General features: G+C 39.8%; 2 protein-coding genes across 3 annotated transcripts in view; one reads left to right on the top strand and one right to left on the bottom strand.

Moving 5' to 3' along the window:
- The first annotated feature begins 2,782 nt into the window (after positions 1 to 2,782).
- Positions 2,783 to 21,190, top strand: LOC131573144 (5'-nucleotidase domain-containing protein 3-like). 2 transcript variants are annotated; one of them, XR_009276136.1, is made up of 15 exons: positions 2,783 to 3,018; positions 5,778 to 5,962; positions 8,843 to 8,917; positions 9,450 to 9,505; positions 11,652 to 11,742; positions 13,391 to 13,528; positions 14,862 to 14,922; positions 15,148 to 15,250; positions 15,391 to 15,492; positions 16,489 to 16,570; positions 16,911 to 16,997; positions 18,030 to 18,170; positions 18,532 to 18,596; positions 18,768 to 18,854; positions 19,698 to 19,834. XR_009276136.1 is itself a non-coding variant. In XM_058826796.1 (14 exons), exons 1-14 carry the CDS (start codon positions 2,829 to 2,831, stop codon positions 19,957 to 19,959), a joined length of 1,638 nt encoding a protein of 545 aa, XP_058682779.1. In that variant the 5' UTR covers positions 2,785 to 2,828; the 3' UTR covers positions 19,960 to 21,190. The 2 variants fall into 2 exon arrangements, 1 of the variants encoding a protein (XP_058682779.1); XM_058826796.1 differs by lacking the exon at positions 18,768 to 18,854 and having other exon boundaries at positions 2,785 to 3,018; positions 19,698 to 21,190.
- Positions 21,191 to 23,671: 2,481 nt separating this feature from the next.
- The window catches only part of LOC131573579 (stabilin-2-like), a 72,633-nt gene continuing 71,376 nt past the window's right edge, over positions 23,672 to 24,928 (bottom strand). The window contains exons 66-67 of the mRNA XM_058827658.1: positions 24,588 to 24,707; positions 23,672 to 23,994 (exon numbers count right to left, since the gene is read on the bottom strand). Coding sequence (XP_058683641.1) covers positions 23,950 to 23,994; positions 24,588 to 24,707 — 165 coding nt within the window. The 3' untranslated portion in view covers positions 23,672 to 23,949. The remainder of the gene's footprint in view (positions 23,995 to 24,587; positions 24,708 to 24,928) is intronic.

Genomic DNA, 24,928 nt, shown 5'->3' with positions numbered 1-24,928 from the left:
AGCTGTCCAATTATTATATGTTTGTGTTGAAGGTGATGAAGAGTTGGGCTGACAAGAAAACTCATGATACTCTAGAACTATGCCATAAATTCAAAATGACTTTAACCAAGTCTTGTAATTTCATAAATGACTTAATTTTTTATTTTTTTGTAGTTGTACATAGAAAATTGTACATAGAAAATCTGATGCTGAAAGTTAAATGGGAGTTTTCATTTTGTCTGCTGCAAAAGTATTCTCAGACTAGGAACATCAAAGAAGGCAAGTACCAGACTAGTAATTCACTAGGATGTTCTTCCTCTCACCTCTGTTTTCTAAATATTGATGATCTTGTTCCCAGAATTTATCGTGGTGGTATTTGTAGTGATACATACCAGAATCACATACTGAAATGACAGTGCAATTAACATAAAGGATAATGTAGGAACTTTGATGAAAGCTGTGTCTGGTCTCCACCAATAACCAAGACTGGGAATCCTTAACGTATCAGACTTTTGTCACTCTCAATTGTAATAATTGTACTGTCAATTAAGAACTCAGCCTTGGTTGGAAGTACAGAGCACACAGCTACCCACTGACAGACACTTTGAAATCCAAAGTTGATTATTTTTCTTTCAGTTTGTTGTGGTTTTGCCTGTAAAAATAAGGTGAGTGCCATTCTTTGTAAAAAAAAAAAAAAAAAAAAAGAAAAAGAAAAAAGAGAGAGTGGTCAGAGTAGTATTTTGTCTGAAATCCTTCAGTTTTGTATAGGATTGCTCTTTTAGATGGGTGGGGATGAATGGCTGAGTAACTTCCAGACATAAACGACAATGGGTTATGTAGATCTCCTTGAAATAAGAACAAGTTGTATTCAATGTTTACTGTACTGGAAAAAGAATATGTTCCTTTTGTTGCAAAAATTTCTGAATACATCAGGAATTCTGCATGTGGAGTTGTAACCAGTTCACTGTGGAAGTGGTTTGGTCTCATTCTTCTTCATCCATGCATCATCTAATTTTTTTTTTCTCCAAATATTCATAGATACGGCTCAAATTCTTAGTCTGCCAGGATCTACAGCTATCAGTGGCTAGTGCTTCACAAGGACATGAGGGCCTCAAAACAGCAGTAGAACATCTGTGTATTTTACATGCAGCTTGTGTTTTGAGCTTATTTTGTTACAGATGTAAGCAGGTGCATATAGTACTTTGGAAGTGCAAGCGGGCTGGAGTAGTAACTATTTGCTGTTGATGAGGTGCTTGTGGTGAAAGAATCCCAGGCAGGTCCGAGCACAGCAGAGACCTGAAAAGCAGCAGAGCCATGAGGTCAGGGTATGTTCCCCAGGCAGCTCCTCTTGGCCTTGCTCAGCAGCACCGATAAAATGCTGCCGGTGGTGATGGTGGATGGCGGGACTCTGCTTTCCCTCCTCGGGACGGCAGATGGGAGATGCAGGGCCCGGCTCTGCTCCTCAGACACCTCTTCTTGACGCACCTCTTCTCTCTGAGTCACGCAGGCAAGGGACGATGTGGCTGGACAATGCCCAGGTGGAAAGGGACCGAGGAGTACTGATGACAGCTGCCTGAACGTGAGGCCGCAGTGTGCCCTGGTGGCCAAGAACAACGGCATCCTGGCCTGGATCAGGAATAGTGTGGCCAGCAGGAGCAGGGAGGTCATTCTCCCCCTGTACTCAGGACTGGTGAGGACACACCTGGAGTGCTGTGTCCAGTTCTGGGCCCTCAGTTCAGGAAGGACGTTGAGACGCTTGAGCATGTCCAGAGGAGACAACGAGGCTGGTGAGGGGCTGGGGACACAAACCCTGTGAGGAACAGCTGAGGGAGCTGGGGTTGTTTAGCCTGGAGAAAAGGAGACTCAGAGGTGATCTTATCACTCTACAACTCCCTGAGAGGTGGCTGTAGTCAGGTGGGGGTTGGTCTTGTCAGGAGAATTAATCCACAAGCACCAGAGGTTTATGTCCAAAAAGGAGACAGAGGAGTCCTTCTTCTTTATTCGAATAAAGGGAGAGGCCATGGGGCATTCCCCTGGGGTCTCTCAAATTTTTGAAGGGCGCAGCCTCCTTCTTATCCTAATTCCCGGCCGCTTGTCCCTTCTCTCTTTCCCCATAGGCTGAGGTACTTGAGAGGTACAGGCTCCCCGGAACGCCTGATACCTGCGATACCTTCCCCCCCCACCCCCCCAATGCATAATCCTTTCTTAATTCTTAACTTTTGTGGAATTCATGGTGCTCTTTCAGTGCCTCTTTGATCTTTTAGTGGAATCCATCCCATTGTTTCTGTTGTCTCTCACTGATAGCTGCATCTTATCAGCAGACCCACAGCTTGTTTGTAAAGACAAAGCCGTCATTCCTCTCAGTCTCTTTCACCGGGCAGCAACTGACAGAACGAGGGGACACAGTCTTAAGCTGCACCACGGAAAATATAGGTTGGATATTAGGAAAAAGTTTTTCACGGAAAGAATAATAAAGTACTGGAATGGTCTGCCCGGGGCGGTGGTGGAGTCACCATCCCCGGATGTGTTTAAAAAGACTGGATGTGGCACTGGGTGCCATGGTTTAGTTGTGGTGTTAGGCCATGAGTTGGGACTCGCTGATCTTGGAGGTCTCTTCCAACCTAGTCATTCTGTTGAATTCTGTTGATTTCTGTTGATTTCTGTTGAATTCTCGGTGCAGCCGAGCCCGCCCAGCGCCGGGCCCCGAGGCGAGAGGACGTCGGGGTGGCCAAGCCCTGCCTCCCGCCGCTACCTGCGGGGCCGGGCCCGCCTCCCGTCCCGGGGCGGGGCCCGAGGAAGTGACTTCAGCCGGCGGCGGCGGCTCTGCTGGGCTCGGCTGTGCGCGGAGCATGGCAGCGGCAGCGGCGGCGCGGGCGCTGCTGGCGGCGGGCAGGGCGGGCGGGCGGCGGGGCCGCGTCCTGCCCGCCGCGGGCGCCGCTCCCCTCTGCACCGTGGCCCCGCAGCAGCAGCAGCAGCCGTCGCCCGACATGAAGAGCTACCTGTGGTCGCGCTACAAGGAGGCCAAGAGGGTCACCAAGGGTGAGCGGCTCCCCCTCAGCGGGCCGGAGCGCCGCCGCTCCTGGAGGGAACGGGTCCGGGGTGGCGGCTGGGAGCGGAGCAGGGCGGGCAGAGGGGGGCGAGGCGCGGGTCCGTCCCGCAGCGGCTCCGCCGTCCGTGCGCTCTGCGCTCCCGTGCTGTGGCCAGGGCCGGACCGGGAGCGCGGGGAGAGCCTCACCCGGCGGGTCCTGGGGGCCGGACAGCGGGGACACGGGCTTCAGCCTCCATCCTCCTTCATCCTCCCCTCGGACCATCGCCCGTCCGGGGCCGCGGCTGCCTTTGGTACAGCGCAGCTTGGGCCGGGCGAAGTGGCAGGTTTTGGAGGTGTGTTACGTGTGGAAAAGCAAATGTAGAAAGAAAATCCGAGAAGTTGGTCATCTCGTTATATATTATCTCGTATATCTATTATATATATCTACACAACACAACTATTGTGAAATAGGCTGCTCTTCCAAAAAGTTAAAATGCTGTGAAGTTTTGGACGGCTTTTTTGTTTCACCTATGGTTCCATCTTAGCACTGTGTGAGGCATTATAAAATGCTCGCGGTATAATACAAGACCCTGGGAAGCCTCGTTCTTCTGATCAGCCAGGCAAAAAGCTAGGGGAGAAACGTTTGCTCGCTTCTGCCCTTGCTCCGATGGGAAGAGAATTACCAAGATAATACTTGCTTGAAAATGTGGTCTTTTCTGAGAGCCGAAAAGAAGAAGAGGGAGAATGTGTTCTACAGTACCAAGGGAAAGAGCATGTCCTGTAGTGGCAATGGATAATGCTTTAGATTACTTGCTTTGCTCTTAAAAAAAGAAATCGGGTTTTTCTGGGTTTTAGAGTCTTGGATGTGAATTGGACTTCACAGCACTGGGTGCAAACAAGGCATTTGTGGATGTAAAATAGTGTCAGCATTTCAGAAGTGAAATTAAAAGCCATGTTAGTGATCTCAAGAGAGGTCTGTGGGCTTTGGAGGGTGAGATAAGGGATAGGAAGAAGGGAAGTGCCTTTCATTTTGAATCTATTTTTTCTTTTCCTGTTTTTGGAATTAACTTTCTCTTGTTCTAAACCACACCCAACTAATACTTTAGAGCTGAGGTAGGGTAATGTTGTGAGAAAATAAATTGGTCAGTGGGTGTGAGTTGGTGAAAGATGAAGCAACTGCTTCTAGAATATTTCAGACTATTATATTACAACCTAAGTCACCCAATGGCTCGAAGTAGATGATATTTCAGTTAGTTACGATGTTGAGATGACAAGGCTACAAGGCTCTTCTGTTTTTTGACCCAAGGTTTATAGCACTTGTGATGCTGTGTGCTGGCCAGAATGTCTAATAGCTGCCAACTGTTTATACTGTCTGTTTCAGACAGCCACCAGTCAAGCTAGTTTTCAGCTGAAGTATCTTTTTATCTATATATAGCCACATAAATATTTTTAAAACAAGTGTTGACTCACCAAGCTGCACAATTGACATTTGAAAAAATACTTTATAGTACAGAAACAGTTGTTGTAACATGATTTTAGAAGTTGATTAAAAATCGTGCTTATGACTTCAATTTAATAAAATTCTCCGTGGCCTTTTCTATAGAGTAGGAATATTTACATTAATTGTAGCATGTCAGATTGCATTTGGTTTGATTGCTGGGCTTTATTTGAAGTTTGGAATTAAAGGCAGTAGATTTGCTTTATTCCTTCTCTTAAAAATGAAAAGACTCAGGTGTCTGCATCTGAAGTCCCCACACCTATCTGCCTTGTTGAGATATTTTCAATGGTGGAGCACGTAGGATGTGTCCTCAGAGATGAAGGTGTTGAGAGAAGCTTGATCAATTCCTTTTAGACCTATATAGAAAATATTTGTTCCCTTTAAACTCACCTTTCCAAGCAGAGATTTAAGATGAATGTTCCCCATTTTTTTCCGCTGGTGGGGAAGTCTGGAGTATATGAGAAAGGAGGGAAAGAAAACATGCTTGTGTTTTATGCTGCCAGGAGAGTAGCATTTAACCTCCTAATGTTGCTCTTTCAAGTTTTGTAAACAAGAAATATAAGCACTCTCAATGTTTAGTACTGACATTGGTGTGGGTCCTAAAGTTACTACTTATATCAGTTGTAATTTCTGAGTCAATATACTTTTCCATCAAATATCAACAGAAACATACCCTTAAAAATGAGAGCGGTTTACACTCTGTGTGGGTGTAGAAAATAAGCAGAATATTTTTGGTTTTCCGATTCTCTAGGAGGTTAATAAGCATAACAATGTTTATATAATAGTTGTTACGTACACAGTCACATATAGTTTATTTGTGTGAGTTGAAATTGATTAATGTGATAACCTTGAAATGGTGAAACAAAAATTAAAGCAAAATCAAATTAAAACAATGTCAGCTCTGCTTCAGGGGCAGGAGCTGCACCAGGTAATGGAAAGAAAAGACAAAGCTCCTAGACTAGCAGTAATAATAATATTCTTCAACTCCAAATTCATTTTCAAAAACATTAATAAATATGTTAATGGAGTTAGCAAAAAATAATGTCTGGTGTTCTCTGATAAGAAAAATACCAAAATGCATCTTCTCTTTGAACTTGGACTGCAGAGAAAAGTGTACTTGGAATAAAAACTATGGGTCACCAAGACAAGTTAGGGACAGCATGTTCAATAGCATCGTATTATTAAAGATGAGCTGGTTATTGTGAATTATATCTTTATTTAGATAAAACTACAGGGCTGGTATAACTTTTTTTCCTTCTCCCTTGTTCACAGAGTTGGTTCCTTCAATTATGAGTAACATGCTGAATCCAGATGCTATTTTTTCGAACAATGAAATGAGCCTGTCAGACATTGAAATTTATGGGTTTGATTATGACTACACCTTGGTCTTTTATTCTACACATCTGCACACACTCATATTCAATGCTGCTAGAGATCTTCTTATTAATGAGCATCGGGTAAGTAAAATTAATAAAATAATAATACATTTATGAATAAAAGGTATAGTAAATAGTTTTTGACTGAGAGGCATAAATCATCTTTTTGTGCCTCAGTCTTAGTTTGGCTCCCTTATAGCACATTTTGTACAGTAGCTACATATGCACAACAGAAGCCCTGTTTTATTCTCAGCTGCAGTTTTGAGCAGGGAACAGTCTGTTAGGGAATGCAGTTATATTTGTCTTATCTTTTAGTGTGGGCATGTAGTTTGTTGTTTGTTCCTGATTGTCATTTATTGGAGTCGCATTAATAAATGAGAAGCTTAAAAGTTACCATTACTGCGTTTCATCCCTTGCTGTGAGTGCAGCAATTAATTTCCCTGTGAAATATTTTTAGCTGGACTTCTTAGCAGGGCTTTGATTGCACTGAGTGATTGTGAGGTTCTCTGTGTGTACCTGGCATTTTGGCTGCCTTGGCTGAGGGGGCAGTGTGTGCAGTGATCAGACCCTGGATACAAGGAAGTGTTCAGCTCAGAGCAGTGCCCTGTTGCCTCTCCAAGCAGTGTTCTTGGTGACCACTTGACATCCAGGCAGTTTGGAGGTGCTTATTGTCTGCTTTGGGGATGGGATAAGCTCCTGTGTGTCAGCAAGTGGAGGGGGGGAGATGGGTGATTTGGGAAACTGAAGGCATTGCTGGGAGAAAGACTGAAAAAAAAATCTGTGGACTAAAAGAAGCAAATTTAACTAAACTGTAGGACTTGCAGGAAAGTAAAAGACAAAAAGTCCATGGAGTATGTTAATAAAGCTGCTTGTGTATTTTTATACAACCTAAATCCGAATGCGTGGTGTTATTCTACTTTCGTATTTCAATCTAAAGGTTAGGAGCTATATATAAACACCTATAAATATCCTTGGAAGAGCAAGCAAAATTTCATGGGTGCTACAAGCATACAGCTTTATCCCCCTGCAATTTTGGCATGTCTTGATAGCAATTTCTGTGGGATGTGTAAATATACTTTATTAAAGCTACATGGTTCTTGGGAAAAGCCATGTTACTGTAGGAGTCAAGATTAATTCTTGTAGATAAAAATTATAATGGTGTTCTGCCTTTACTATTTGACTGGAATTGGGTAGCAATAACTTTCCAGTTTGTCTTGTTAACATCTCCTGAGTTCTACTAAACAAAGCTGTAATTACTTTTTGAGACACCTTATTTAAATACATTGTCTCCTTTTGGAATTTACTGAGGCACAATAGTTTTTATTGATACTGTGTCTGTAGCTGCTTATACTGTTAATATTTTGGGTTTTTTTTGCTTTTATCAATAGAAAAAAAACCTTCTAGAAAGTGTCTGTTATGACTGTCACAGCCAACCCAGAAGAAAGATAGCCAGTTTTGCTTGTGGCAGTGGGAGGCAATACATCAAAAATTGCAAAATGCACTGTAGGAAGCAAGGAATTGTCTAAGAGAATAAGCATCAATTTAATGCTAATCATGGAGGTGGCAGCAGGTGTTCTGTGTAAGCACAGGTCTTGTGCCTTTTTATCAGGACTTCTGCTTTAGTCCAATTATATTTCTCCCTACCAAAAGTGGGGTAAGCAAACAGTACTACTTTGTTTGGTTTGCATGGAAGCTTTGATTTGTGTGCCAAAAGCTCAATCTTTTTTTCTCATATGTACTGGCATGTATGCGAAAAGGCAACTTTCTAGTAGAATAAATTGCAATGGCAAGTCAAGTATGCGGAAATTTGATAAAGTCAGAAGTAAATTTCATTGTACACGCTTGATGTGGTTGCTCTGGGGCACGTGCAGTGCATGGTAGTTTTTAGTTGATCACATTCTATATCATTCCCTGATTATTTCCCTTGTGTCTCTGCTTCGTGCTCCCTGACTAAGCCTACACCTCTTCCAACCCATCTGTAGCCTTTTGATGCTGTTCTTCATTCAGATCAGTAGCCTGCCCCACGTTTGCTGGAAGTGCTAGTGTAGGGATGATAGGACTGTTCTCTTTAACTGTAGATGCCTGTACTCAGTACAAGTGCAATCTACAAGTACAAGTTGCAGAGCAAGTCCTCTTCAGCAAGATAAGAACTTAGGGGTGAAATGACTGTTTATTTCTTGTAAAGTAGCTAGAGGCTCTGTTGAAGCTGCATAATGCACTTTTCCCCCTGAAGGCTTGTAAATTGGCCATTTATGTATGGAGACTGTTGTAGAGAAGGTGAAAAACAATGTCAGGTTCTAAGGCTGCTGTAACCTGTGGGAAGAAAATGAAGGATTGCCTTTCAGAGGCTTAATCAAGGAAATCATAGTTTTCTCAGGCCTTGTTGAAACTACTGAAGCATTTCACCCTTTAAAAACAAGTGAACAAAACCCAAGACATGCTCCTAACATTTATTTTCATGGCAACCTGTGTTTAAAGCGGAACAAAATTACAGTTGACTGAAAATGGGCTTGTACTGAAAAACGTTAGACTACAACCCTCACTATGTAATGGTGTGGGCTACTTACACTATATATAAGGAATTTGAGGGAAGAGTACATGACAGACATTTAGTTCATCTCTGCATAGTTTTTGGTTTTTTTTAATGTATGAAGAATATGTTAAATTAACTTTTTTTGATTAAGAGGCTAATGTTCAAAGGTAATCACTACAGACTACCTGGATGTTCAGCTTCAGGGACCAGGATGGCCTTAAATTTAAAACAATTTCGATTTTGGAAAAAAGTTTGACTTGTCTTGTGGATATATGTTCCTGCAAATCTCACCAGCCTATGAAAATTTCTCCTAAATGATTAGAGCAAAGGAGAAGCATAGAAAACTTAGACTTTTAAAATTCTGCAGAAACAATTTTTATTGTTTTGATTATGGTTTTAAAAGTCAAATCACTGCTCTCTTTTCCTAGTATCCTGCAGAAATAAGAAAATATGATTATGATCCCAATTTTGCCATCAGAGGGCTTCATTATGATGTGCACCGGGTATGTATAAATAACTTTGTGACGAGTTATGTAGTGCTGTGAACTTATCCAAGGAAAATAGAGCTTTTAAACCTTTCAACTTTTCACTCTGCATTGATGTATAAGGATTTTGTTTCATGTTTTTCTCTTTAATAGCAAGATTTATTCTTTATTATTGCTATTGTTATTATTACTATTATTTATTATTACTATTATGACTATTATTGTTTTATTATTATTAATGTTATTATTATTAACATAATCAATAAGAATAACAATGTTTTTTAAAATGGCTCTTAAGTAGAACATGTTTTGGGCATTATGTCTTCATGATGGGTGGGAAAAGGCAACTTAGGGTGCAACAGGATAAAACCAGGTGAAAGTCATTGATAAAAGTATTTTGGAAGCTGTGAAGGAAGTTGCAGGGAGAGTGCTCAGGTGTTCTTGAGACAGAAAGGTTGTAGATAAAATTTCTTTGACTTTTTTAATTTCATGTCAAATAGTTGAAGTGATAAAAACTATTATTTTCTTTTTTTTTTTTTTTACTTGCAAGGCATTATTAATGAAGATCGATGCTTTTCATTATATTCAGCTGGGAACAGTTTACAGGTGGGTAAAGTTATTTGTTCTTCATAATAGCAATGTATGCTTTTATTTTTTGTGTCTTAACTGCATTTATTGTGTGCAGCTTGGATTCTTACCAGGAGCTGTGTCCTGATGAGTGCAGACACGAATGAGCATTGCAGCCTTGCTGGAAGGGTTTTCTTTGCACTTCTGTGTGTACACATCTACTGCCTGATCCAGCACAGCTGATTCCCCAGTTCAGCCCTGGTAGAATTGGCAAGCTGGTTGGTCACATAGTGCTGACTCACTTTGTTTCCGGCTGTTAAATTGTGCTGAAAGACATCTAAAAATACCCTGATGACTTCTCTGCTCTTGCTTTCTATGTAAATAATTGTCACAGAGTGCCTGATAGCGTGACTTTGGTGTGGTTGTGGAGACACTTGAGAGGTCCTGCTGTGTTTGCACAGAGCTTTTAAGTTTGGACACATCAACCAAATCAAATTTGCATCACACTCGATACCAGATTTTAAATTAGACAAGAAGTCAGGCCACCTTTCTTAAAGTCACTGGACAAAAAGACTTTTACCCAGGTTTATTCTGTTGCACTCTTTGTTGTCTTCCCCCACCCACCATGAGGACAAAACCCCCAAATTTGGGTCCAAAAGGGATGTGACCTGGAAATGATAGTTTGCATCAGACCTTCATGCTGTTTCCCCAAACACCTGTACAGGGATGAGGGGAGGAAAAGAGAGGCTGAAGGCTGTGAGGGCTAATGTCAAGATGATGTGTGGTCACAGCTGCAGTGTGAACTGTGTCAAGACTGTGAGGCTTGTGGTAAAAGCACTCTACAGCTTTGCCTAGGCAGTCATCTCTCCAGTGTGGTTTTCACATTTTCCTCTTGATCTGTGCTTGAGTAGCTCCTGATGCACAGGTATTCTCTCTAGCAGTATTCAAGTAGCACTTGGCATAGCTGTCTGCAGACCAGAAGGTACCTCCTCAATTCTGATGGTGTTACCTGGTATCTGTTTATATTTTGGTTGCATTTCTTTGTGCTTCCTGCCGTGGAGGGGCTGATGCTGAAGTCTGTATGTTACAAAAGCCAGGTATTCTCTGTCCTGTTGGTGCATTCAAGACCAACTTGAATGCTGGAGTTCTGCCAGCAGCAGCTCAGAGTTGTGTCCCAGTTGGTGTGGGGACTGAAGTGCAGTAAAGGAGCTGGTTAATGTGGGGCTCTGCCACCACAGAAGCCCTGAGGAAATTCATGTGTCATGCCTTTCCACTGCAACACTGGTGTGGACTCTAAGCACTGAAAGCACTAGGCTTGTGAATTAATTTATTTGTTTTTTAATGCCTGGCAGCACTTCTTGGTCAGACCAAAAAGGGGAGGTTCTGAAATAATGGTCTGTTTTACAAGGCTGCAAAACACCATGAGTAGGTTTGGGAAAAGGAGACCAGCTGATCTGGTTTGCATTAATGTTTCTTTAATCCTGAGTAAAATCTCAACACTTCTGTGGCCTCTGGTGAGGATGTTTGCATGCCTGCAGTCTTTTAGATGCTTTAGTGCAAGGTGCTTGATGCTGTAAACATTCAAAACCAAACTAAAGCCTTTACTTTCTTAATAGTTGATAAACTCTGGGGAGATGTTATCTCCTTCTTCCCCATTTGTTGTTATATTTGAGTGTTTTAATTATCAACCATCCTTCAAGTAGTTTTAAATTTTGGGAAACTGAACTGTTCATGCAGTTTAAAAGAAATTCTTATTTGGTTAAATGTTGTGTATATTTTTCACTCCCTTAGATCTTCAAGGTCATGCTGTAGAATAATCTGATTTAAACACTATCATATCATCAGTGCTGTATAAAAGGCAGTGTGAGGAATTACTTTGTATTAAGAAACTGGAAGTTCTAACCACTTCTTAAAAAAACCCTTGAGGCATAGCTTTAATGGAGACTGATAAACTCTTTTTCTCATAAGTAAAAAAGGACTTTGAAATGGAATGTGTTCTGTATGCATGAGCCTGTTAAAATATTATTGGTTTGGTAAGGAAAGATGCTGTTTTAACTTACAAAGATGTTCGTGACATTATTAGGGTTTTAATAAGATCCAGATCTAAATGTTAATCTGTCAGGGTTTTGTGATTACTTGAAAATTTTAATCTGACTTTTCAACTAAAGCTAGTGTTTTTTTCCAGAGGCCTCAGTGTTGTCCCAGATGAAGAAGTCATTGCAATGTATGATGGTTCCCATGTCCCTTTAGAGCAAATGAGTGACTTTTATGGAAAGGTAAACCCACAAATGGGTCTTTAAAACTGGGTGAGGTTTTTTTGGCATGAGGGTAATGGTGTTTAAATCTTGTACTCATTATAACTAGCAGTTATATTTTCTCAATATATGATTGACTTTAGTTTAGTGTGAAGTTTGCCCTTTAAATGACAAATTACTTTTCTCTCTCTTGCTTGCTGTAGTTTATTCTCTGACTGTTTCCTTACCAAGTCATACAGACAGAGTAGTGGAACACAGAAGATCAAGTGACTTGCTCAGTCTTGCACACAGAATCTGATAAAGGCTGGGAAATGAACCGTATCTGATTTATGTACTTTATGTTTTCCTGGTGGTCTGATGGCTTAGCTGGTGTAGCAGCAAGTAAATGTATGGAGGCAAGTCCTTCATGCAAACTGGCAGAGTGAAAGTAAGAGGATTTGACAAGATGAATGATAAAAGATGAAACTTCTATGTTAAATCCTAAACTTTGCCAAGAAAGTAGGTTTTTCCCTCTGGTGGGTTGCTTCCCCTTTCCTAAATGAAGGATGAGATGAAGCTGACTTTATGCTTAACAGCCAAGTTTATTTCACCCCTTTTATGTACAGATGTTAATTTTATGTTGTGATGAAAAGCCCTTCTTTGTGATGTGGAACATTTTATTGATCTTGCACTTGTTCTTATTTTAAGGAGCTGAATTTAAAGTTCCTGAAACTAGCCTCTGCAGCAGTTGTGAATATCACTCTGGCATTCCCAGGGGGATGCCTTGATCTGTTTAAGCCTATACTTTCCTGGATCTTGTAGAGGACAGTGGCAGGACAAGAGGCAAGGGACACAAACTTGTAACAGAGGAGGTTTCCTCTGAACATCAGGAAATGCTTCCTTTGCTGTGAGGCTGACCTAGCACTGGCACAGGCTGGTTGCCCAGGGGGTTGTGGAGTCTCCGTTGTTGGATACTCAGAAGCCATCTGGGCAGGCTCCTGGGCAGCTGGCTCTAGGTGGCCCTGCTTGAGCAGGGGGCTTGGACAAGATGACCTCCAGTGGTCCCTTCCAACCTCTGCTTTGTGTTGCTCTGATCCTGAGCTTCTTGCTTTACCTCCCTTCTTACTGAGAGATATTTGGGGTGTATTTGCTGTTATATAATGAGATTCTCCAGTAAAACATAACTGTTATTACAGCTTTTGCTGGCTAGAAATCTCTTCTTCTGTTACTGTGCTAGGTGCTGTGGATCCTTACATCTTTTTATTATCTCATTTCAAGGAGGTAAATTACTTTGCAATTCTAATTAGTATTCCACTTACTAAAAAAGCCACCAAACTAAAAAACATCCATCCCTTATCCATCAGCACCTCTTGTTTCCAGAAGTGCAGTCTTCTACTGAAGGCCTTGACTTTTAGCTGAGCAATGTCTTGTTTTTATGAATTAAAATACCACTCCTAAGAGTAATGATTTGGATTTATTTGAAGAATTTATCACAACACTTTTGTTGGAGATAACTTTATTGAAGATCTCAGGGTAAAAAAGACAACAAACTGTAGCAATGTGAACAGGGATAGCAAAATCTGAATATCTGCAACTAGGCTGAAGTGTTTATACTAAACAAAATGAAGTGTTCTAATCTGAGAAATGCCTGACTTTGTTTTTTTTTTTTCCTTTTCTTCCATCACTGTAGAGCTCACAAGGAAATACAATGAAGCAATTCATGGATATATTTTCCTTGCCAGAAATGACACTCCTTTCTTGTGTGAATGAATATTTTCTGAAAAACAACATAGACTATGAACCTGTTCATCTGTACAAAGATGTCAAGGTAGATGTCAAGCTTTGAAGATTTAGAGAAACTTGTATATTTGTGTGACTTCTCTGTGAGCACTTCAGGAAGCTTTTGCCTGTTGTGCCAGCCTCAATGAAATACCTCACCTTAGGTTTTGTATGGAGTAATTATGGGTATGCAACTGTAAAAACATAAGTAAAATTAAAGTAGAGCTTGGAAAAGAATCAACTGAAATTTGTTTGAAAGCTGACATTCTAGGGCTTGTTCTCTTTTTGTAGGTTTGAGGGGTGAATAGGGGGAAAGTGAAGAAGATTTTTTAAGATGATAAAAGTTCTTGTGGTTGTTGTTCAACATATCCTTTTTCTCACTATTGGGGATTTACCAGGCTATAGGGAATGTAAGGAGCTACAGGGAATTCCAGTTTAGAGCTTTCATTTTGGCTAGTGTACAATCATTTGCTATCTCATACTTTTGAACAATTTTCCCTGTTTACCTCTCTTCTTCCTCCGGAAAAGCCCTAGTACTAGTCTAGAGTAATTTGACCCTCTTGATTCCTTATCATGTGTCCTGCAGTGGAGATAATTTTGTCATGGTTATGTAACATAGAGAAGGCCAATTCTTGTGGTTTCTCTGATGTGTGTAGAGAATTTTTTGAACTATTTAGCATTACAAGCATTTTGGAAACCCTACAGTGGTATTTTATGAGGATTTTGAGGACACACCCTGTGTTGGTACCAAAATGGCACTACCACTGTTCTAAACAAAGCTGTCTGGTACAGAGCTGGCTCAGGAGAGCTGTTAAATGCCTCCAGAGCGCCTTATAAGTACTTTGTTAAAACATTTAGCTTCTTTCATCTGTTCATAAATTTCTTATGTAAATAATCAGGGCATTTGTGAGTGATTGTAATCTAAAATCTGTCAGATGTACAACTTTTTTTTTTTTTTGTAAGGGGAAAGGAATGTGTTCTGCTCCAAAGGTCACTGGAAATCTGTGATGACTCTGCTTCTGCAGAGGGCTTTCACCCCACTTCACCTTCCTGAGCAACCTTTCACAGTTATGTAAAACAGCCCCTCTGCTGTGTAGTTTTGTACTACCCAAAATTTTGAAGTTAATTTCTCAGAAGACAAGCTTAGTCTTTGTCTACTGATGACATCAAATATCTATCCATCTATCCATCTATCTATCCACACATATATATATATATACACACACACATATGTATAATTATATTGAACGTAATGGCATTTCTGTAAAATAGGAAGTGTTAAGAAAGGAGTTGTTTTAAAAAAAAATTCTATTGCTGTAGTGGGCATGGATGTTACACTTGAAAAAATTAAGTCCTTTATTGCTCTTTTTTTTTAATTACAGGATTCAATCAGGGATGTTCATATCAAAGGAATAATGTACAGAGCAATTGAAGCAGATATTGGTAAGTACTAATGGTATAACCTATCAAAGCTTTTCTTACTGATGATTTTTCCGGCTTCGATATTTAAAGATTACAAATTGTAAATTTTTAATGTTTGAAAGAGTTATTCCCACTTGTCAAAGGTGTGTTTAAGTATAACCTTTTGTTTTGAACTCTTGGTTGAATGCATACAAAGTTTTTCACAAGAGTTTTCTCAATTAATTCTGTTTTCCCCAATTCTCACAGAGAAGTACATCTGCTATGCTGAACAAACTCGTGCAGTGTTAGCAAAGCTGGCTGATCATGGAAAGAAGATGTTTCTCATCACAAACAGTCCCAGCAGCTTTGTGTAAGTGAGCAGTTGTTTGCTGTTTGGTTAAGCATTCTTAAAGGATGGGGAAGATGAGGATCTCTGGTATAACTAATTTTATTGCACAGGCAACTGCACTTTGCCACACTTGATTGTTTATATCCCTCTGTCCTTTTTAGGGACAAAGGCATGAAGTTCATCGTTGGCAAGGACTGGAGGGATCTCTTTGATGTGGTCATTGTCCAGGCTGAGAAACCAAACTTTTTCAATGATAAGCGAAGGTGGGTGTTCAGTCAGTAAAGAATGATTCAAGCAGCTCTTCCATATAAGGCTAGAGAGTGTGTTAGGAAATATTTTCGTTTGGCTGCAATGTAAAATGAAATCATATTTGAAATCCTGGGTAAGGTCATTACAAAATGCAGCAACACCCAATGCTGAAGTCTAAATATTTACACTTTCTTGCCTAAGAAAGTTCTAGGAGCTGTCACAGGTCTACTGGAGCAACTTTGGGCCACAGAAGCCATTTTTCAAGTCTTACTTGCACGTTAGTGAAGTGTGCTTCTTTCCTAATAAACCTGAGAAATCTTGATGACTTTCAAATCAGACCCTTATCTGGAAATGTCTTCCATTGCTTCTGGGTTTTTTGGGTTTTTTTTTATCACATATGATATTTAAAAGGCATCTATCTGGCTGACAGTCTGGAATATTTGGACTAGTTGTGATTAAGTAAACGCATTTCTAATGTGTATGCCCTACTTTTACCCTTGAAAAAGACCTGTTCCTGTATGTGTGCTTATGATTTGAAAGAGAGATAGAGGGAGGTGGGATTATTTTCCCTTTACCTTTTGCATTTAATTTTAAAAATAACATTGCTATATCTCTTGGCCCCAATCCTGTCCTCTCTCATCTTCAGTTATCCAGGTGTGCAAACTGAAGGATTGGGCAAGATTCTTACACATCTGGCTTTTTGTGTTCTGTCCTACTTAGCGGCAGACAATTAATGCTGTTTCTTCCTCTCTGCCTGGGGTCCCTGCCTTACTTCTCAGCAGTTGTTCTCAAACTATATTTATAAATGTCATAGCTATATGGGAGAGTAACATTGTTTTTTGCTGGTTACAGTGGAAGTTTTGGAGTTTTGCTTTTTCTCTTACAAAATTCAGATGCTAGAGATATTTTTTTTTCCTTTTGAGGGATGAATATTTTTTATGTTAAGGCTTTAATTTCCTAAGAAGTGTCAGGATTTCTACAGCGATATAACAATTGTGTATCTATTCTAGACCATTTCGGAAGGTGAATGAAAGGGGAGTCTTGCTCTGGGACAAGATTCACAAACTGCAGAAAGGCCAGATTTACAAACAGGTATGCTTTCAATGGAGTCTTTCTGTTGAGTTTTCATACCTATTTCCTAGTATCCCAAGCTTCTTTGGATATAAAGGCTTTTAAAATGCAGATGCATTCTTTAAGAGAGTTATTTTAATGTCTGAAGTTGTACAAATTCATTGTTGGTATTGTATGTCCTTGTGTCTTGAAGTGCTTCTATCACTGAAATCACCTGTAAAATTTGGGTTTCATAGTGTATAAACTGAGGATGAGATTTGTGATATGAAAATATTTTTAGTGGCATACTAAGTTCCTGTTTTCATACCTGTGAAGGTGCAAGTCACATGCTGCTACAATGTCCATGTCATTTTTTCTGCAGGGTAACTTGTACGAATTTCTGAAGCTTACTGGCTGGAGGGGCTCTAAGGTTCTCTACTTTGGTGACCACATATACAGTGACTTGGCAGTAAGTAGTTTGCTTTCCCAAAATCAGAGAAAAGATGAGGCTTTCTGTTAGTTTTTCTCTCTTCCTCCCCAGTTAGTCAATGTAACACACTTTCATTTGAGATTTTAAAATACAGCAAATTTTGTTAGTTAAGCCATATTGTTTTTTGGGTTTTTTTTTTTCCCAATGAAAAACCTTGGTGCTGTAAAATGCCAACCATATTTTCCACCTGACTTGTAGCATTTAAGTTGTTTACTAACTGTGGTCAGGAATGTGTGAGGTAGCATTCCTGATCCAGATACTGATTGTGTCAGTTGTAATAGAGAGTAAACACAGATATAAATGTACAGGATATGCCTGACTTGGATGACAGCTGAATGAACTTCTGTTTTGAATGCAAGAGGCAATCTTCCTGTCCTTAAGTGTAAATGTTCTTCCCAATATCTTGCCTTGATTTTTATCCCCACTTTCCAGGCTTGTTTTTTTTTTTTTTTTTTTTTTTGCTACCTTATGAACAAATACTCTGTGAAGTGTTACTTTGGGGTAAGTGACCACTACTTGGCATCCTCCAGGAGGGGGATGTGCTGTGGCACAACGGAGAGGACAGCACAGCTGGCAGCTGTCTTGTGTTGTACCTGTCAGGAGGAGCTTGAATAGCTGGGGCTCCTGGTTGTAGCCTTCTGTCAGCCGGGTGTGTGGGTAAACAGAACAAACCCAGCACATGGTTCTTCCAGGTACTGCTGGCAGCAGCAGAGCTCTTATCTACAGAGGCATTTCCTGCTGTTTGTTTTAAACCTAATGAATTAGGGTTTATTTGGAAGTGCTTGTGTGTTCTTCATCTCTTTCTCCTCAAAAGTGTCGGATTTGATGCTTAATCTGAAATTAAATTATATTGTCCATTGGCACAATTAAGTCCCACCGTTTCATTCTTCTGTTTATACATAAAAACCAATTAAATTAGTGCTGCTTTGGGATAAACAATAGTCAGATTCTTTTCTTTTAAATAGTTCTTTTTAAGATTAATATCTGTATTTTGTAATTCCCGGTAAATAGGACTTGACCCTGAAGCATGGCTGGCGCACTGGTGCGATTATTCCAGAGTTACGATCGGAGATTAAAATCATGAACACAGAGAAGTACATTCAAACCATGACCTGGCTGCAAACCTTGACAGGATTATTGGAACACATGCAGGTTTGTGCTCTGTGTGTATGTAATCGGCTCTGGAGAGCCAAAGGGTTCCAGCCAAATTTCTAAATGCTGGACATTGATGTTAGCAAGTGCTTTCAGTCTCGCTGAAGTGTTGGACTGTAGATAAACACAGTTATTTGTGTGGTTAGTTAATAGGAGTTTTCTCACCATCTTGTCCCCTTTCTCCATTGTTCAGCCTGGATCAGTTCCTGCTTCTGGTTGTTTAAAATGCACATGGATAAGTTTTGTGAATTAGATCTCTGAATTATTGCTCATGCCTTGTTAGCTGATAAGTGTTTATTGATAGAAAGGCTTATTTACAAAGTTATGCTTAGTTACAGATTATCCATACTTTACATTTCAGGTTCACCGTGATCCTGATTCCCAAATGATTTTAGAAGAATGGAAGAAGGAAAGAAAGGAAATGAGGTAAAACACAGGGGTTGAAGAATTTGCAGTATGCTTTGGTAGCCAAGGGCTCTATGCAATGTGCTCCACAGGTTTCTCTGCAATTTCTTTCCGTCCCTGGTTTATATTCCCTAGTAGTTACAGATATTGTAAGATATTTTTTTACCAATATTCTACCTGTCTCTTGTGCAGATCTTCTCTCCTCTGACACTTTGCATATATGGACCCTTTTCCCTGTTCCCTGTCTTTAGAACAGATGTAACTTTTCTTTATGGAAAGGTAACATTGTATTAAATCCCTTTCCCTCTCATTTTGATTCTTGTGTCCCTCTGTGTTCAGCTGTCACCGTTGATCACACAGCTTCTGCACGAACAAAAAATTTCTTTGTCAAGATTTAGATCACGTTTCCAGGATTTTTACATGATTTCTGCAGACTGTGTGTAATACATCTTAGAATACATAGAAACTGAGCTCTGCACTAGATTTGCTTTAGCAGTGGATTTATCACAAAGATAGGTAATAGGGCTAGAAGTCTTAATAATCTATTATAATGAAGGAGAAATCCCTAAAGGCAGGGGCTGTGAAGTGCACAATTTTCAAGCCTAGCAGCTGTACCACCAACAGCCTTCCCCAGAAACATAGGAATAAATGAAATGGGAATGATACTTGGCAGTGACTAATGCCCAGAACTTAATTCCAAGATACGCTTAAGCTTTTTGTGTGCATTAAGCCAAATCTTTGCCTTTCTTAAGTCTTTTATCTTTGGAACATTGAATGTCATTAGTATTTAGATAAAGGCAAAAATCTTCTTTCACAATCCCTAGAGAAGAAGGCTTGGGATGTCGTATTTCTGATGTCATAAGCAACTTATCTGTAGTAGGAGATGTGTGAAGCTCTTCACAGCTATTTCTAATACACACAATTTCTAACCTGGGTTGTATATGTGCAAGAGGTAAAAAGCTTGCGTGGCAACTTTTGTTGTTTTGAAGAACAATGGCAAGAGATCAATGCATAGAACAGGTTTTAGGGTCTGCTTGCTTCAGGTTATGGATGCCAGCTGGTGAAGAGATGTGTGCAGGTCTGTTTACTTCATTGTCTTTGCTTTCTCTTTTTGGGGGACAGGGAGATGAACAGGAATTTCTTCAATGCACAGTTCGGAAGCATATTCAGAACTGATGAGAATCCAACTTACTTCCTGAGACGTCTCTCTAGATTTGCGGATATCTACATGGCATCACTGAGCTGTCTCTTGAACTACGAACCTAATTACACATTTTATCCAAGAAGGACTCCTTTGCAGCATGAACTTCCTGGCTGGTCAGACCAGCTGTGCACTGGTACATTCAGAATACCCTTCCTACAAGAGACAGTTCAGATCAAATAAACTCCTGGTGGCTCCTCTCTAAAGTGGACAAATATCTGTTGGTTTTCTTGAATGTATGTGTACTTTATTTAAGTCACTTAAATCTGTTACCTTAGTTTATATGTATTTCATACTTATTCTCATAAGCTTTGTACCTGTTTTTCTTGCCTCCTGCTCAGACATGTGAAAATTCCTCTTACAAACAGAAGAGGTGAAACTAAAACAAACTAGTAGTGGGCCAGGAGGGAGGGCACATCTGAGGGGGAGGACTGCTGGTGTTCTGGGTGGTTATTTTTGCTTGTTCATTGAAAACTTTGATCTGCAGCCTTGTGGCTTACAAAGAAATACCAGGACTCATTCTTCTGACCCTTTTCAGCAGTCCAGCTGGAGACTGTAATGGATCTTGGCACAGAAGAGCTTAAATCCAGTATCAGTAATTCAGTGATACAAGTTAGTAACAAGCTTAGGATGAGACTGAGAGGGGTGGTCACACTTTGTAGCTTTCCTTGCTGCTACAGATGGAGCCTCACCTGTGAGGGACTGGGGGCTGGAGTGTCCTGGCTCTGCTGCACTGGGCTCAGGCTCCTGGGCTCTCTCTCCTGTCTGCAGTTTCTGTTCTTGCCACGTCTGTGCTTGGCTGCAGGTGGACCTGAGCCTAAAACTGAAACTTGTGGTAGCTTGGGCTGCTTCAGCTTCCTTCTCTTAACTTTCAGGTACCTTATTTTTTAAGTTTCAGAACACTTCAAGTACACACTTTCCAATAATAGTTGTTTCAAGAGGTTTTGCATTTTGCGTTTCAAAATGGAGACAGATCTCTCTATCAGGCTTTAGTTTGATCCTAAATGCTGCTTTTAAAGATTTTAACAGTGTCTTATTCCAGTGGTATGCAATGTGGCTTTGCTGTTCCCTAGGAGAGAATGTATTTCATATAGCCTTCAGTAATGGACTTCTACAGTCAAAAGTAAACACGCACAATGGCCAGAGGACTTAAATTAAGAACTGAGAAAGTGAAACCCAGAGTTTTCAGGTGATGTGTTTTTAGCTCAAGCCCTGAAAGCTAAATTAGGAGTGGTACACATTTTGAATAAAGAAAAATAATTTTGGTATAGATTAGAAGTTTTATTGAATTACTGGTAATGAAGGTAATACATGAACACAAACTCTGGGTAGCATATGTGTTTCAAAGATTTGAGCTGAAAAATGTCTATTTTGCACAAGGAGAACATCTGTTGATGTATTTCCTCAAAGTGGCACTTTACAGAACTTCTATATAGTTGTTTTTAAATAAGAATTGTTTCCTTTCTCTGAATCCAAATGAAATGTTTGTTTTTTAAGTGGTGCTTCCCACCCCAGCCACTTTAGAAGGCATAATTTGATTAATAATTTTAAAATTTTAGTTATTAAAGGCTTGGTTTTTAAAAGCATGTGATTAACAAAACATATAGCATTTGGTATTCTTTTAGGAATATCACTTGTTTTCTGTCATGATTGTCAGGCAAACAAACTTTTGTTGACCAAAAGTTTTCTGATTTGGTTAGTTTGGGTTTTTTTAACCTGTCTGTATGTGCAAGTACCTGGATTGAATTTCATATACAGTATATTTCATGTTTTTAAAAGCATGTTTGCAAAGTAAAGAATGTGTTCTAATTTAGCCTGCACAGTTTTGTAAGTAGTTTTCCTGTATGCTTGAAATCAGTACGAAGTTCTCAGAGGTGGTTTAGATTTTATGATTTTCCTATGCTCCTATTTCAAACTTAACTGAAGTGTGTGATTTAAACACCCCTGTGTTTAAACAGATGAATATACTTGAAATGAGTAAGTTCATCTGACTGTCCTGCTCATTTTGCTGGAATAAAAAGATTATGTGTTGCAGGAAGCTAGTTTGACTGTATCAGGAGCTGACTTGGTGGGGCTGTGCAAGAAATATTTAGCATAACTTAATAATGAAATAGGAAGATGGGAATATCCAGATTTGCCTTCATTTCTTTATTGTAATGCTCAGCCCACTGTACATTCATCCTGTGTTAAGCAGGAACAATTTAATTGGCTTGGATGGTTATATTATGCACGTAATGCATATTTTGTTTCAAGATTATTTTCTTCTCTCACCCTTCCTTTCTCTTAAATTAGAAATCAGACTTCTCCGCCAGGCTATGTTGCAACAGCCAGCTGAAGTAAAATATTGTTTATATTGCATGACTTATTGAAATGAACGATGTTGCATGAAAAAAGTTAATTATCAAAGAGTTATGTTTCTTTAAAATAACCCAACTATATATAATATAAATTTAAGTGAGAATATTCAAGTGTATTATTTATTTTTCAGTGCTAAAGTGCTGCTTTTTAATTTTTAAAAATGTCTTGCATTTTTTTAATGATTTCACCTTGATGCTCTCTGCATTACTCATTTTAACCTTATGCTACTGATTTCAAAGAGATTTTTAGGCATGTTTAATGGACAGTGTCTCTGTTCTAATTATGGGAGTATGGTTCATGTGAACACCAAAGCAAGAAGAAATTTTTGTTCTGGTCTATCAAAACCACAGAGCTGAATAACCTGTCAGTAAAAAAAGAGTTAAATGAATTGTGGAGCTTTTTTTATTTTATTTTTTTTTTTGTGATAAAAATATTTAATGATTGTTACGAAAATAAATGCTTGGACTTTATCTTCTGGTCTCTGTGAACCTTAATATTTTGATTGACTGGGGAGAAGGAAAGAACATGAGTTTTATTGATTGCAAAATTTTGTGGGGAAAACTCTCCTAGATGTGTGTGTTTAAGTGTATTGGTGTTCTAAAGTCTGTGAAAACAAGCAGGCTTATGTAGGGGGACAGGGGAAGGAGATGAGGAAATGGAGTGTCTGTTTGTTTCATCCAGGTGAATGTGTATTTACACTTATATTCCCTTCCTTGTGCTTGATAGCTGCATCAACAACATGCCCCAGAGAATTCTGAGAGAATGCCTCCTGGGGCAGTTCCCAGAGGTAACTAAAACTTTCCTGGGCTTCCCTCCTGCCCCCATAGATTGAGGGGATGGTACTGCTGCCAGAAAGAAAACCTTTATTTTCTTACCATTTTGTTGTTTCTTTCGTGTTCTCACGTTGTCATTATGATATTTAATATTTTGATGGAAGGAGGTGACAGTGAATCAAACTCCAGTTTGATTCGTCTCTGTGTGTGGTGACAATGGTAACTGTGTGTGCTGTGCTTGGTAAAAACACACAGCATCTGAAGGAGCAGCTGCTGCTCCTCTCAGACCTGAAGAACTGAATGTAGACATTGCATAGCAAGGGGATGTTCATCTTTATAGCCCACTTTTCACAAAAAATGTCTCTTTAGAAGGCTTTCATAACACCTGCATTTCTTCCTGAAGCTGCCTCAGTTACTGCTTCCCTTTGTACAGTGAGGTGAGATGTAAAACAAGCACCAAGCCAAGGTCAAGGAAAGACAGAGGAGGTAGAGAAAGACAGTCAGGATGGTTGTGTTTCCTGCTGCTGACTATCTAACAGGAAAGTATACCAGCAAAAATATCCCCTCAGTTTAAAAATAGAGGTTTACCACATGTTCTGTTTCACGCTTGCCTGTTCTAATTGTAACTGAGCCAAAATGAAAGCCCAGGCCTGGAGTACTAGAAAATTTAGGATATTTGCCAAGTTAGCAGCCTGTGTGCTTGTAGCCATTTTAAAGTCTATGAAGTAAAATAAAAGCAGTTAAATAGCAGGTGAGTGAAAATCAGCTGCTTTCCCCAGAGGGGTGTCTGCTTCTGGGTAGTTTAGTTGAGACTTAATTTTGCATTTAGCACTCATAGTGGGTACTGCTCAGATTCAGCCAACACTTCTGAAGTTGGTATCTGTTAGCTGTGTAGAAGACATCTTAAACAAAGCTGTGCTCTTTTGGTTTTTAATCTGTAACAAGATTTTATTCCCTGTAATGTAGGTACACTTTTTTTTCACGGTAAGTGTAAATAAAAATGTGTTTATTAGATGACTAATGCCAAATTCAGTTTTTAATTCTAGTCATGAGGGCCACTCATCACAAGCTGTTGGTCATCTGAATCCTAGAAAATAGAATAAAAAGAAAATCAGACTTGAACATTGCATTAAGAAACAAATGTAACTTTTTGGCAAATTTGTCCGTACAGATGGCAGAGTTGGCACCTGACATTTCTGCACCAAACAAGTCCTCTTTTACTGGATGGAAATTGGTGCATTTTGATTTTAGACTTTGCATGTACATGAGGGTGCAATCTTTCCTTCCCTGGATTCCCAGCTGCCTCTCTGCTGTGTTTCAGATTCTTTGGAGTGCTAGTGTGGCTCTCAGCTGCATTTGTAGCAAGGAGATATAAAGACAAAATTAGAAGGCTTTTAAAGCTTGTATAGGCATGTCACTGTTATTCAGTGGCATTTTGAAGTCCAGTTTAATTCAGCTGTCTTTGAAGATGTCCTTGAAATGCAGCTGTTGACCACAGATTCAATTTTACTACACATGAGACAACCTAATTTCAAGCAGGGGGGAGGCAGGAGAGCCAGGAACTCAAATGCTGGCTTCTTGAATTAATTTTTCTTTTCCAACTAGACACTTTTCTTTATATTATAAAGTCATTCCCTCTTACCATCATATCAGTAGTCTCAAGTCAAGAGGAACACTTACTGAGAAAAGATCGTAAGTAGGTTCTGGTGAAGTCAGTGTTGAAGAACTTTCATATGAGGGGTTGGTGATATTTGAAGGCTGTGACTTGTCCAGTGGTGTTGTGTCAGTGTCATCTTTTGACTACACAAAAGCACACAAACTTGTTTAAATTTCATCCTCTTTCCACAGTGCATTAAATGGGACACTTGAGCTTCCCTGCCAGCTGATGCAGTGTTGTGATTCAACTGGCTTTATTACATAAATCTGTCTCTGGGCATGAACTGTGGCTTTGGTTGTTGTTTTATCTCAGGTGACTTAACACTGCTATCTCTTTCCCTCTCCCTTCTTATTTTTAAGCCTCA

Source organism: Poecile atricapillus, chromosome Z, assembly GCF_030490865.1.
Source record: "Poecile atricapillus isolate bPoeAtr1 chromosome Z, bPoeAtr1.hap1, whole genome shotgun sequence".
Lineage (NCBI taxonomy): Eukaryota > Metazoa > Chordata > Aves > Passeriformes > Paridae > Poecile > Poecile atricapillus.
The sequence above is the reverse complement of the archived record's forward strand: the minus strand, read 5'-3'. Positions and strand labels throughout refer to the sequence as shown.